Source organism: Amblyraja radiata, chromosome 17 (assembly GCF_010909765.2).
Source record: "Amblyraja radiata isolate CabotCenter1 chromosome 17, sAmbRad1.1.pri, whole genome shotgun sequence".
In the NCBI taxonomy this organism is placed as follows: domain Eukaryota; kingdom Metazoa; phylum Chordata; class Chondrichthyes; order Rajiformes; family Rajidae; genus Amblyraja; species Amblyraja radiata.
Window position 1 is genome coordinate 35,433,945 of NC_045972.1, and position 16,036 is coordinate 35,449,980.

Genomic DNA, 16,036 nt, shown 5'->3' on the forward strand with positions numbered 1-16,036 from the left:
GTTCTTTCTCAGATTCTATCCATTTCATTCACCTTTTATCAAAACACACCTGTTTCCATCTGAAATTGAGATTTATAGAACGAGTGAGGGAAACATAGAAAATAGGTGCAGCACCTGCGCCGCCATTCAATATGATCATGGCTGATCATCCAAAATCAGTACCCCGTTCCGGCTTTTTCCCCCATATCCCTTGATTCCCTTAGCCCTAAGAGCTAAATCTAACTCTCTTTTGAAAACAATGTTACTTTGGCAGCTAATACATGATAGAACTGTGACTTTGGAAACCCAGATCACCATCTCACTAGGGTCAATTATGCATAGTACATTCTCCCAATTGCTGCAGTCCAGTCACACCCTTTGTTTATTCACCCTGTTGGCTTAATGCCATGCTTCAATGACTACTGACTGGTAGCACACATCCATTGTGATGAAGTGTTTTGAGATTGAGTATGATGCAAATCAACTTCCACCTCAGTAATGACCTGGACCCATTCCAATTTGCCCACCAGCACAACAGATTGACAGTCTGTGTGACCTCACTGGCTTTAACTTGGACAATAAGAACACATCAGGCTTCACTGACTGCAGCTTGGCATTCAACAGAAAGCAGGTAACTACAGGCCAGTTAGCCTAACGTTAGTGGTGGGGGAAATGGATGTAACAGCAGAACACCCAGAAAAGTCAAGTTTTTATTTCCTTAGGCAGAAGAGACAGGTGGATATATTGAGAATAGAAAGATATGGATCATGTACAGGCAGATGAGATTGGTTTATCTTCGCATCATGTTCAGCACTATGGGTCAAAGGGCCTGTTCCTATGTTGAACTATGCAAATCAGTGTGCAAATTAAAGCATTTGGCATTGGAGGTAGTATACCTGCAAAGATTGAAAATTGGTTGACAGACAGGAAATAGGGAGCAAGAGCCGAAGTAAACTGAGGGTAGACACAAAATGCTGGAGTAACTCAGGCAGTTTCTCTGAAAAAAAGCCGAAGTAAACTGAGGGTAGACACAAAATGCTGGAGTAACTCAGGCAGTTTCTCTGAAAAAAAGCCGAAGTAAACGGAGGGTAGACACAAAATGCTGGAGTAACTCAGGCAGTTTCTCTGAAAAAAAGGAATGGGTGACGTTTCGGGTCGAGACCCATCTTCAGACTCAAGTAAACCGATCTTTCTCAGCATGACAGGTGGTAACAAGTAGAATATTGGTGATCTGTGCTTGGAATCCCAGATAATCTGAATTTGAATGAGAGATCCGAATGCAACATTTCTAAATTTCTCAAGTTGTGAACAAGAGGCAAAGTGGTTTAGACAAGTTGAATTATTTGACAAATACATGACAGATGCAGCATGCAGACTGGATGTAGTTAGGATGTTTCCCATGGCTTGGGGTCTAAAACTAAGGATCGTAGCCTCAGGACACAGGATAAGATATTTAGAACTGAGTTGAGGAGAAATCTCTTCACAAAGTATGGTGAACCCAGTGGAATGCTATCCCACAAAAGGCAATTGCGACCATGTTGGTGAATGTAATATAAAAAGGTAGATATATTTCTTGATGAAGGTCACGGGGAATGGGAAGGAACATTACGATAGCAGATCAGGCAGAACAAATTCAAGGGACAAATGATCCACCAGGCTCTTACCCTCTACCCTAGTCTCACAGTCACAGCCACAAGAGATTTAAAAAATACTTCTGAATAATAGTTGTTCTGTATGCAAAAACAATGGGAGGTAAAGCTTGATGAGGCATACAAAGACTCAATACTCCATAGATATTCTTCTACTGAGCCATCTCAGAAATTGTCACCTCTTCCCTTCCCCACCCCTAGAAATGTTGTTATTTTTAATTATCATGAGTACATGGGGAATGTGCAGAGTCCTCTAGAAAAGCATGAATACTATTCGTAGAAACAAAGATGCTGGTTAGTATTCAGTGTGTTTAGATAGCAGGCTGGGGATTTGATTCCAAATTTATAATTTCTTGCTCTGTCTTCCTTCCCCAGAGAAAAAAAGGACAGAGTAGAGTGAAGGCCACTGTAATTGGAAACTCCAAATGCACGTGGAATAATGCTGCTGAAATACTGATGCCAAATCCAATTTGGTTATTGGTTTTTTCCTTGATTTGAGAGTATGCATAAGTGGAATCAACGTACTAGGCAAGTATATTTTTTGCGCATGCTCTAAAGTTAGTTGGGATTGGGGAGGGGTAGGTGATAGAGGTGGAATACATTGCCCAAATTACTTCAAAGGGGCAGGAACTGGGTGAAGACAATTTAAATTATGATCGACAGAGACCATAAGAAGCATGCTCAAGCTGATTCACAACAGGAGAGGTTGTGGCATAAACCTTTGCTGCTCTTATGAAAGAATTTGGATACTCATTCAACCATGGCTTAATTTCAGTGTGAAACAGAAGAAAAAGTACTGTGGTCATAGTTTTTTTTTTTAATGGAAAAATATTCTGTTTTCTTCACCATTTTACATATTTTATAATCTAGTAACAGTTTCAATTCAAACCATTCCAAAGTGATGAGTTAGTATTTAGTATGACCAAATTTCTTAAGTGCCTATGGAGATATCAGGAGCTTAATTTTTATGGAATTAAGTATTTGTAAAAATAAAATGTCATACTAGGTCAGGCATGAGCTTACAGCACAGTTGAGACATCATGTAAAGTTACTGGCGCCCATTTAAGAAGCCACAATATGTTATCAAATTGACCACCTAAAATTGGACTAATTTGGACTAATATCCATTTTAAAATGTTCTATAGATTTAAATAACAATGAAAGTTTAAAAGTGTGTGAGTCTCACTTCTCGAAAACAGAAACCCTAATACATTCCTGCCAAAAAGCAGAACACTATTGAAGAAGGGTCTTGACCCGAAACGTCACCCATTCCTTCTCTCCAGAGATGCTGCCTGAACCACCGAGTCTACCCACACTACGACTTAAACTCAGTTGACAAATTAGATGGTTTCTTTCATAGGGGGGGCCGATCATCTGCAGCAGTAACAACTCGCTAGCTGAGGAGCTCAACCATTTTTTCGCCCGGTTTGAGCTGAATGAGGCAGAGCCTGCGCCTGCAGCCGCACCCGGCACTGACGACCTGGCACTCACTGTGAGTACGGAGGACGTCAGAGGAGCACTCCGCAGGGTCAACCCCAGGAAGGCTGCTGGACCAGATGGCATCCCAGGGAGAGTATTGCGGGACTGTGCAGACCAGTTAGCGGAGGTTTTTAGCAAAATCTTTAACCTCTCTGTTAACGTGCACTGTCCCCAAATGCTTTAAGACTGCTACCATCGTGCCTGTACCCAAAACAACATTCATTAAGAGCTTGAATGACTATAGACCTGTTGCTCTCACTTCGACCGTGATGAAATGTTTTGAACGGCTGGTCCTGGCCCACATTAAGTCCTCACTCCCACCCACCCTGGATCAGCATCAATTTGCGTATAGAGCAAATAGATCAACGGAAGATGCCATCAACACAGCTCTACATTCTGCACTGACACATCTGGAGCGTCCTGGCTCATATGTGAGGATGTTATTTGTAGACTTTAGTTCTGCATTTAATACGATCATCCCCAGCAGAATGGTGGACAAACTGTCTGATCTGGGTATTAATGCAATAACATGCGGTTGGATTAAGGACTTCCTAACAGATCGCCCACAGACTGTCAGGATGGGGTCCAGTTACTCCCCGGTCCTGACGCTCAGCACAGGAGCGCCACAAGGTTGTGTGCTGAGTCCCATTTTGTACACAATATACACTTATGATTGTATACCAATACACAGTACAAATAGGATCATTAAGTTTGCGGACGACACGACTGTGGTGGGACTGATAGGCAACAACGACGAGTCTGCCTACAGGGATGAAGTCCAAAAACTGACTGTCTGGTGTACCAAAAACAACCTGGTACTCAATCCATCGAAGACGAAAGAGCTGATCGTTGACTTCAGGAGGAAGAGGAGAGAGGAACCTGCTCCTTTATACATCAAAGGAGACATGGTGGAGAGAGTCACTGGCTTTAAGTTCCTGGGAATAAACATCTCCCAGGACCTTAAATGGCAAATGAACACCGTCACTCTCGTGAAGAAGTCACATCAGCGGCTGTATTTCCTGAGGTCTCTGCGGAGAGCAAACGTCTCACAGCCGCTGCTGCTGTCCTTCTACTGATGCGCCGTGGAGAGTATCCTCTCCTATGGAATCCTGGTGTGGTTTGCTAGCTGTACTGTGGCTGAGAGGAGGGCGTTGCAGGGAATTATAAAAACTGCGCAGATCATTACAAACGCCCAACTGCCCTCCTTGGATGACATATATACGGCCCGATGCTTGCGCCGGGCCACAAATATCAAGCAGGACACATCCCACCCTGCCAACCACCTTTTTACTCTGCTACCCTCTGGGAGGCGATTCAGGACTCTGAAGGCTCGCACCGGTAGACTAAAGAATAGTTTCTACCCATGTGCGATAAAAGAGCTAAATTCCAACAGAGAATGCTGGGGAAGCAAAATGTAATTCTAAGAAATGCCGCCAAATTCTTTTAAATTCTTTTAAATTCTTTTAAAACACCTATTTATTTTTACTAATAAGTGTACATATGTGTCAATGGTTGTCGTGTTTGTATTGTTTTTAACCGGAGGAGATGAAATGGAATTTCGTTGCACAGTATTGTGCAATGACAATAAACGTATTCATTCATTCATTCATATATACCACTGCACCAGACACGACACTAATCAAATCACAGAACGGAAATTCCATAACATTATACTATAATAGCAGTATAGCGATTTCACATTAGTTATAGTCAACAAAAGTTTGTAAAATATTAGAAGTGGTGCATTATTTGCTGGAAGTAAGAAACTGATGCACCCAATTATTTATGGGATAATGCTAGAATGGCCTTCATCTTAAAAGCATCATCCTTCGTTCGAATGATCTAGGCACCGCAACACTCTGAAGTACAGTGCCATCCATAATGTTTGGTACAAAGACCAATCATTTATTTATTTGCCTCGGTACTCCACAATTTGAGATTTGTAATAGAAAAAAAATCGCATGTGGCTAAAGTGCACATTGTCAGATTTTATTAAAGGTCATTTTTATACATTTTGGTTTCACCATGTATAAATTACAGCTGTGTTTATACATAGTCCCCCCATTTCAGGGCACCATAATGTTTGGGACACATGGCTTCACAGGCGTTTGTAATTTCTCAGGTGTGTTTAATTGCCTCCTTAATGCAGGTATAAGGGGGCTCTCAGCACCTCCCCTTTCCTCCAGTCTTTTCATCACCCTTGGAAACTTTTACTGCTGTTTATCAATACGACAACCAAAGTTGTGCCAATGAAAGTCAAAGAAGCCATTATGAGACTGAGAAACAAGTATAAAACTGTTAGAGACATCAGCCAAACCTTAGGCGTACCAAAATCAACTGTTTGGAACATCATTAAGAAGAAAGAGATCACTGGTGAGCTTACTATGTTTTCCAAGATGGCGGATGTGCGGGAGTGGGCGCCGTCTGTGTATGGCAGCCTGCCCGCAGTCCGTCTCTTCACCTTTTTTTTATTTTAAGTCCTGTCCAAAATGTTAGTGGAGGTCTTTTATGTGGTGGGTGGGGGGGGGGAAGGGGGAAACTTTAATTCTTAGTCCCCTACCTGGTCGGAGAGGCAGCATCCCTCCGAGCTGCTTCTTCGCCCCGTCCTCGCGGCCTACCATCGAGACTGCAGCGGCGTTTCCTGTTGGGACCGGCCGGGACTACAGCTTCGGCGGCGCAGCGCAAGGACACCATCACGGAGCGGAACCACGGAGCGGGCGATGCCTTGCCGGGTCGCCGTGCGGTAAGCTCCGGAGCGCTGTGGCCGTCGATCCAAACATCGCGGAGTTGTGGCTGACGGCGTCCGGCCGCGGGCGGCGCTGGATTTGGAGCGCCGCGGAGCCAGGGATCGAGTTCGCCGGGGTCGGAGCTCCAACCGGCGCGGCCTGAATTCTACGAGTGCCCCAGTCCCCAGGGAGGAGGCAGCCGCTCCAGACTTTCCAAGCCGCTGAGGAATTGTTTCACCCGACGCCAGTGTTCCATCTTCACGGCAAGAGGGCCCTGAAAACATCGGACTGGCTGCAAGGCCACAAATGGGCCCCGACCTCGGGTGTTTCAGAGGAAGAGGACTTAACTTTCTACTGCCTTTCCCCACAGTGGAAAATTTTGATTCTGCTGTGGGGGGACGTTTGTGTTGAACTCTATAATGTGTTGTGTCCATTTTCTGTCTTTATTTAATTTTAACCTTTTTCTATGGTTTGTATGTAAATTTATCATTTAATTTATGTAAAGCACTTTGGTGTCAATGCAAGTTGACTTAAAATGTGCTATATAAATAAAGCTATTATTATTATTATTATTATTATTATTATTACTAATCGCAAAAGGACTGGCAGGCCAAGGAAGACCTCCACAGTTGATGACAGACGAATTCTCTCTATAATAAAGAAAAATCCCCAAACACCTGTCCGACAGTTCAGAAACACTCTTCAGGAGTCAGGTGTGGATTTGTCAATGACCACTGTCCGCAAAAGACTTCATGAACAGAAACACAGAGGCTAAACTGCAAGATGCAAACGACTGGTTAGCCGCAAAAATAAGATGGCCAGCTTACAGTTTGCCAAGAAGTACTTAAAAGAGCAACCACAGTTCTGGAAAAAGGTCTTGTGGACAGATGAGACAAAGCTTAACTTATATCAGAGTGATGGCAAGAGCAATTTGTAGCGGAGAGAGGGAACTTCCCAAGATCCAAAGCATGCCACTTCATCTGTGAAACATGGTGGTGGGGGTGATATGGCCTGGGCATGTGTGGCTGCTGAAGGTACTGGCTCACTTATCTTCATTGATGATACAACTGCTGATGATAGTAGCATAATGAATTCTGAAGTGTCAAAGGTTCAAAGGTTATTTTATTGGTCACATACACCTAGGTGTAGTAAAATGCTTCTTGCCAATGCAGCACATAAAGAAAGAATACAGACATAACAGTAATAAAGAAATTTAAACATAAAAACATCCCCCCACAATGGTTCCCATTATGAGGGAAGGCACAATGGTAAATCTGCTATCTGCTCAAGTTCAAACCAATGCCTCAAAACTCATTGGCCGGCGTTCATTCTACAGCAAGACAATGATCCCAAACATACTGCTGAAACAACAAAGGAGTTTGTCAAAGCTAAAATATGGTCAATTCTTGAGTGGCCAAGTCAATCACCCGATCTGAACCCAATTGAGCATGTCTTTTATATGCTGAAGAGAAAACTGAAGGGTACTAGTCCCCAAAACAAGCATAAGTTAAACATGGCTGTAATACAGGCCTGTATTACAGCAACTGGTGATGTCCATGAATCGCAGACTTCAAGCAGTCATTGCATGCAAAGGAAAGTGCAACAAAATACTAAACATGACATTGCCATGCCCCAAACTGTGTATAACACTGCTGTAATTTCTACATGGTGAAACCAAAATGTCTAAAAATCGCCTTTCTGACAATGTGCACTTTAACCACGTGTGATTTTCTATTGCATATCTCAAATTGTGGAATACAGAGGCAAATAAATAAATGATGGGCCTTTGTCCCAAACATTATGGAGGCCACTGTACATAACATTGCTATGTGAAAAAGCATACAAGTTACCATTTATCAAAATATCTGTGCAAATTAACTGCTGCTTTTTCTATATTACAATGAAAGTGCTTAATTTGTTGATAATTTCTTGGGACAACCCAAGGTAATAAAATATGTTATTTGAATTACGAATTACTTTTTGAAATCAGCAAGTTCTATTGAAAGGTCTTGTGCTGGATTGTTAACTCTTTTGACCCACACATGCTGGTTAATTGGCTGTATTTCCAATATTTTCTGTTTTTGTTTCACATTTCCAGCATCTGCAGATTAGATTTATGAGATGCCAACTTGGCTGATTATACAGTTGATAGTCCAGCAACGATTAAGAAATATAAAAAAACAAAGTGCTGGAGGTAAGTGAGAGGGATTTCATTGGCAAATGGTTGGTCAAAGGCCAGAGATGAAAAGACAAAAGTCCGTGAGATAAGCATAGTAGAGGCATGAAATGTGAAGCCAGAGGAAGGGATATATGTGGAAGGGGACAATGGAAAGCAAAAGGGGGAGAGGATGTGGGAGTAATTGGTGTACATCCAGGTGAGGGATAATCTAGGGAAGAGACTATGGAAAGAAGGGGGTGAGGATCGTGTTTTTTGGTTAGTTCCCTAAAATTAGAGAATTTAATGTTCATGGCCTTGGGTTTTAGTCTACCCAAGCAGAATATGCATATGCAGACATCTACAGACTATACCTGCTCCTGCAATATGTAAACACATGATTTAAGAGGAGCACATCAGCTGGCTACTCACACCATTCAAAAATATGTTCAGACCGACTTCAACTGCATTCTTGTCTATCCCTGGTGATGTTTCAGTCTCTTGCTTCCACCATCCTTTGAGAAAGAGTGTTTCAAGGACTCATGAGCCTCAAAGGCAAATGTAGCTCATTTGCCTTAAATGGACTAGCCCCCTCCTTTAAAAATAAATGTTTTTGATTCTTCCACAATAGGAAACATATTCTCCATATCCATCCTGCCAAGACCCCTCAGGATTTTCTTTTCACCCTCTGCAGCAAACTCAACAAGTCGTCAACAAGATTAATTAGATCATAAAATATGTCATGCTATCAGGAGCTGTATCATCTTTGATGACATATTGGAAAATGTAGATACTTAAATGTCACACCAATATCTTCAAGACAAATGGCCTTTAGAACTCAAGATTTAGCCCTTTAGACCAAACTTCATTTGACATCACCAAAAGAATAACTATTTCAAGACATCTTCTATTTAATTCAAATCCATTTTAATCACTGCATTTAGAATTAGATTTGCATGTCCCAATCATTTATAAGAGTGTTGTCATGTCACATGACGTGTTTATAAACTGATTTCTCCAAACACTCCATGCCAAATGAACACTCTTTAAAAACAAACTTAACACAAGTTTTATAAATCAAGGCGTGTACAACGGAAATAATAGATTTGCAAAATCGAATTTGAAAGCACCATTTTAATGTACTTACCTGTGCACGATCTTCATCAAACTCAAGACAGCCCATGCCATCAAGACGTTGGAGGTCAATCCAGCCTTTCCAGGTCACACAGACACCATTAAGTATCATGGGGGCCTTCAGGTATACCTTTATGAAGAATAAGACAATTCATTAAAAATTACATTGACATCTAATGGTAAATTTAAAATATCATGAAAACATATTAGTGACAAAAGAAATTCTAGTCTAGTCTGCACCAACAACTTTTGAAAAAGGCTGACGACCAAATATTCCAGGGCATTTGACATTTAGAAAAAGAAACGACAATAAGGGAAATAACCCAATTATTTGCATGCCTGGAAGATGCTATTCAGTTGGCAAATGCCCTGGTTGCTATCTTCCAGGCTTCTATAGATTCTTGAATTGTTTCTGTAGAGTGGAGGGTAGTAATCATGACCTTACTGATTCAGAAGGGAGAGAAAGAGAAAATTAACTACCTAACGATCATCCTGATGCCATTGGTAGAAAAAATGCTGGAATCTATAATGAATGATATAGTACCAGAAAACCTTGAAAGCATTAATAGGACACGTGGAGTCATGTGCAGAGTGGTTAAGGAGGAACCAGTGGATGAGGTGTATTTGGATTTTTAGAAAGCTTATAACATCCCACAAAAAAAAGGTTTGTTAACAAGGAATCAGGTGGCAACACACTTACCTAGATTGAGAATTGGTTATTGTACTGAGAGTGGAGAAAATACATATCCTTCTCAGGCTGTTGGCTTTGATGAGTGGGGTTTTACAGGAATTGATGTTTGGGCCACAGTGGTTTACAATCCATTTCACTACAATTGCAGAGTAAATCAAATACCATGATTTCAAATCTTCTGGTGGTGCTCAACAACATTTGAATATGAATACGGAGGATGATGTAGAGAGACTGGGGGGGGGGGGAGGGGGGAGAGATATGCACAAGTCGAGTGGGTGTGCAAGAACTTGGCAAAATATAAAATGGAAAACATTATGTACTCTATTTTGGTGAAAATAACAGAACATTTTGTTTAATGGCAAGAGATTAGAGTGTGCAGATGTTATAGGTGTGCTGAAGGAAACATGGTCAGCAGGGCAAATGGCCTGTATTACAAGAGGATTTGATTACTGGAATTTAAAAAGTATTATTTTAATTGCACAAAGATTTGGGGGCACTGCACTTACAACTATTGTGTATAATTTTAGTCACCATACCCAAAGATGCATTAGACTAGATCCAGGAATGCTGGGTTTGTCATTCGAGGTGATCAACAAATACTTTCTCAGTATAGAAAGATGAGGAGCTTTCATCAAAACTCAATTTCCTTAAAACAGGTCTTGATAATCAAGCTATATTGACGATATTTCTCTGCACTGCAGAGCCTAGGACCGGTGTGGGGCAAAAAAAACGTAGGAGACCAAGGAGCATGCCATTTAGATTGAGATATTAAAAAAAACAGAGTGGAAAACTTTTGGAATTCTCAATTGAGGGCCACGGAGGCTCAGTTGCAAATGTTCATTCAAAACAAATCAATGCATTTCTGGATATTAAGCTTTTACTAGAAAACGTTGCTAAATAGAGCAGCAGGCTCGATGGGCCCATTGGCCTGCTCCTGTTCCTAATCTTTATGCTTTTTTAAAAAACCACTTAAATGATTATTACGATTGTTTATGTTGCAATATTTCATTATTTAATTAACTGAATAGAATTCTTCATCAAGTACAAGACAGCATCACACTGTAGTGAAACTGTGACTTTAGACTTGAAGTACGGAAACAGGCCCTTCGGCACAACGAGTCCAAGCCGACCAGCAATCGCCCCATACACTAATCTACACACACCAGGGACAATTTATTACAATTTACCAAAGCCAATTAACCTACAAAACTGGACATCTTTGGAGTATGGGAGGAATACACTAAGAAAACCATTGCAGTCACAGGGAGAAGGTACAAACTCTGTACAGACAGCACAATAATCAGGATCAAACACGGGTCTCTGACGCTGTAAAGCAGCAAATCTGCTGTGCAATAATGTGCATTCAAATTATTCCCTACTTCAGAGCACACATTATTTTACTGAACATTAAACTATGAAATGCTTTGGCACTTAGGGACATTTGGCTTAATGGCTACTAAGTATTAAGATGATGAGGAGAAATTTAGTTTGGTGAGCAGCAATTACGCGGGCTGGAGAGAGCATTTCCGCATCTTCTGCAGATTATAGGCCAGAATCATGCATGAATACATTAACCCACTTGTCCCAATTGTTATATTATTGTTTTATAGAAAGATTAGTCTTTTAATACAGATTTTTAACAACTCTGAACTTGAAGGGCTTCGGAAACGTTGCGACTGATTTATACTGCCTCAGTACAATCTACCATCTCACACTCGTGTTCTAAAGTATGATTATGTCTTTGTTGTAGTAAGATTTTTAGTGAACTGTATGCAAAATAGAATTTCACTGTACCTAGGTATATGGGACAATAAAGTACCATTGAACCCTTGATAGATTTTTGAGGATTTTTCAACATCAAAGAATATGGGAATAAGGCAAGAACATAGGCATAGGATCAATTATCTTACTGAATGTTGCAAGGACCATTAACCTACCACTGCTTGCTTTTCTTTAACTTCTGTTCCACACTGACTGAAAACTTCTCATTTATATGTTCACATTCTACATTTTCAAGCTGTGGATGGGTGTTGCCCTAAAACTGGAAAACAAGTATTCTAATATTTTTATTTGTTTGAGGTGAACATTTCCAAGTTTGGTCATTATCACAGTGCTGTGGGCTGCTATTCATAGCTGTGTTTCTACATTGCTATAAAGACCACACTTCAAAATGTGGTTCATTAGCTGCAAATTGCTTTGGGACATTCACATGAACATGAAAGCTGCCAGATAAATGTCAGGCACTTAAAACAATACTATTTAAAATAACTGAACGATATAATTTGAAATAAATTCTCATCCAACGGTTCATCAAGTTGATTCTTGGATAATTCAAACGTGATGCAAAACAAAAATCAGAACGGTTTTACAAAAAAAACCTGTTAATATTTCATGAAATATGGAATTCTCTTTAAAGGTTTGCAAGTACAACTAACAGAAGACTTGTGTCAACTTGGATAATGAAAAGAAAAATTAGTAAAAATGTAGATAACAGCAATTCAATGCTCTGTAAGATCTGAATGATAAAAGGAGTATTTAGTTTTTTAAGATGTCTTCACAACAGTTCGCACTAACAATAAATACTTGTTGCAGCTCAGTTTTGACCAGCAATATATTTTTGCTTGTCAGGCAGGGCAAATTAAGTGGAAATAAAAATTGTGGTCACAACTCTTACTAGTGATGGCTTGAAGGGTTGCACACTATTAGAAATTTCCATTAACTCAGGACTCTACAGTGCCCCATTAACCACAATTTCAAACCGATTATCTTGTGCGAAATGCCACGTGATAATTGTTTGAAGCAATTAGTAGAAATCAAGACTACCATGACCAAAGCTGAAGGACAGTACTGCCTTCCCCAGCACAAGAAAACATCTAGAATAATAAAACAATTGCTCAGAGATAACAGAATTGTCATTGGTAGCAAGTAGAGCCGGAAATGTACTTGTACGCAATGAAAACAAATTGGCCTCAGCTGTGAGCTTGAATACATCTTAGACACCATGCAGTCAAGTAAGGAATTAGTTCAATTTGAATTTCAACGAACCAAACTATGAATTCTCGATGTATCCCGCATGTTACAGGTATGGCTCCAACCCATGTCGGTATGCAAGGATACTGATCACTTACATTTTGGATTATGTTCATGCTCATATTGAACTTATTGAACACACACTCCAAGAAGAGCAAGTGCTAAATTGGCATTTTTGACTTCAAATTAAAATTTCTCTACAAATCCATTTCCATATACACTGGTTGAGTATTTCCAACATTTATTTTGTAATCTCTATATGGAATTGATTTTGTTCTAGAGTGATGGCAATAAATTAGTGTAACATCCCAATGTCCAAGAAAATTCATTAAAAAAATTGCCTGAAAAACAGTTATAAATCTCTTAAAAAGGTCCAGATTATATTTAATGGCAAGATTTTCATTTCTAAATAGAAAATATACCAAAGGCTCCAGTGAATCAATAAAACAATGTTATTGCAATTTCCTTTATGGAGGTGGAAAGACGTTACTGGATATGCCAATGTTTATGCATGCTTTAATGTATATAAACAAGGAAAAAAATAATACTAATCTAATCACCTACACCAACCCTTCTAATACATACCACAGATCCTTCACATCCACATGCCCCTATTAGCCACATTAGTACAATTTCCTTCATCTTAAAGAACCAAACCCAACTAGTAAGAGGAAACATCAGTCAATGCAACAAATTGTTAACCACACACTTCCTCAAGAGTCTTAGTCCAGCACCTCTCAACTCCAATAGAAAATCCACCAGAGCTCTGCCTTTCATCACTTAAGATTCTTTACATACCTGTTATTATGACATAATTTACAGAAGTCGTCATTACACAAAGGATGTGCAAGGGGGCTTGAGAATGTGGGTTGTAGCACACATGAAATATGGAAGTCCTGCAGATGTTAACTGCAGGATTAGTTTAATATTTCTTCCTGTTTCCCAGCCAGCAGAAAAGTAGGCTGGCTGACGGCTATTTGGTAAAACCTGTGTTAACATAAAACAGTACAGCACAGGAACGAGGCCTTCGGTGAACAATGTTTGTGCTGAATGCATGTTGGTAGACTCCAGATAGAGCAAGTAATCGTGAAGAAAAGCTCAGGGATAACATTGTAAGAAGGGAATAACTCAAAACAGTTGGGAGTTTGGGGAAAAGGGAACACGTGAGGTACAAGGGAGCCCTCTACAAGCAATGCTCAAAAAACATATTTTTCCTTCATTTTGAACCCCAGAAAATCCAGACAAAAATTGTCATATTTGTGGCTCTGATTTATTAAACATTTAAATTTGGAACCAAACTCATTAAAACATGCTGCCGAGGACATACCAGAAATGTAGAACATTAAAGGGCCTGTCCCAATTTAACGACCTAATTCACAACCTCTGCTGAGTTTGCCCTTGACTCATACTCGCAGCATGGTCGTCACGAGGTCGGAGGAAAGTCGTAGCAGGCCGTGATGCTAGTCGTAGGTTCTCATGGCATCAAGTAGGTTGGGGCGTTTTTCTAGCATGATGAAAAATGTCCACGAGTTAAAAAGGTCGTGAAAGTGGGACCGACCCTTAAAGGTGAGGCAGAAGAGCAATACATTTATGATATGCAAGCTTGTTGATCTATCTCAATTGTAGTTTTACAAGAATCTAATAATGAGAACTAACTTTCACTGGTTAATTTCATCAGTATGAAAGAAATAGAGCTCTACAGTGACAAATGTCAAAATGACAAAAATATCCACTCTGAGTTCAAGGGAAATTGGTTAATTCAAAAACAGAGCTAATCGAATGATTTCATATGCTTGCATAATAAAATAGTAATGATGTAATCACTAAGTTAAATTTGCTGATAAGATACAAGTCTTAGAGTACCCAACTAGTGTACTTTTCAGAAACATAGAAACAAAAGTTTAAATGCAGAAGGAAATGAACACTTTTCAACCGGTGAACTCTATTAGTTCTCAATGGTGGATTTGATTCTTCATATACACCAAATGTAACAATGCAAACAATTACCATTGAGCTGTCACATATGCTCAGTTTCACTATATAGGTTTGTGTTCCTTCTGTTACATTTTTACAAGATTTGGCTGCATGCAGTTTATAATGACCCAGGGCATCTGATCAACCATGCATTCCTGCTTGACCACATCCTAATTCTTTTCCCTACTCCTACAGTTGAGAAGTTTTCTTTTTCCTATGTTAATTCTATTTCCATTTTAGGTGGAACAGCAGCAGTTCTAATTTTGCCCTTCCACAACTTCTGTAATTGGAGATCATGAATCAGTGCGGTAACAACATCTTCCAGCAAATCCACACCAACAGGAAATGGCCGAGACCCTAGACAAGCAGTCTGCCCTCCCCCAAGTTATTCAGCTCCAATGGAATCTTTCAGAGAGCTGCATTCCTACAGAGACAGAGTTCTGACTCATTCATTCAATCGAAGTCACATGAATCTGTCCATTCATCCACCAACAGACCACAGCTATCTTTACTACATCTTACAGTGCTCCCATCTGCTTCTGAATCATCCACATTATCACAAGGTTCTTAATCATTAAGATCTTGTATCCTGTACAATTAGAAGTAAGAAAAAAGTATGCCAAAATATCATGCACAAACCACTTTAAGTGTGTTTTAAATTAGAGATGGCATTGTGAAGATGCAAAAAAAGACGAGATGCTGGAATCTGAAGCAAAAAGTAGGCTGCAGGAAGAACACAGTGGGCCAAGCAGCATCTGTATTGGCAAAGATGTTGAAATATGCTGTATTAGCTCTGGTATTAAGACTCAAGGCTGCAAAAACAGAATTTATCAGGAGCACTTAGAAGTCCAGCCTAAGGGGTGAAGGAGCACATTACCCACTGATCTGCCCTCTGGGTGTTCCATCTCTGAGAGAGTTATGAACCAACGGGCATAGTTTCAAGACATGGGGCCAATAATTTAAAATCTAGGTGAATAGAAATTCTTCTAATTCGTCAATGTATCTTTAAAAAATCTCTGGCCTGAGGCGTGGCCAGCATTTATCAGCCATGATCATGTTGAATGGTTGGGCATTCTTGAAGGCCTGATGTCCTATTCCGTCTACTATTTTCCTGTGCTCGAGCCTACGAAGACACATTTTTGATCTATAGGATTACACGATCATTTGGCAGCTGTAGCAGGACTTACACGCCATGACTTCCTACAAGGTGAAATGAAGT

General features: G+C 40.2%; 1 protein-coding gene across 3 annotated transcripts in view; it reads right to left on the reverse strand.

The window, feature by feature from the left end:
* The window catches only part of cbfb (core-binding factor subunit beta), a 65,297-nt gene that overhangs the window by 16,527 nt on the left and 32,734 nt on the right, over positions 1 to 16,036 (reverse strand). For all 3 annotated transcript variants that reach the window (XM_033036141.1, XM_033036139.1, XM_033036140.1), the window contains one exon: positions 9,136 to 9,252. In XM_033036141.1, coding sequence (XP_032892032.1) covers positions 9,136 to 9,252 — 117 coding nt within the window. The remainder of the gene's footprint in view (positions 1 to 9,135; positions 9,253 to 16,036) is intronic.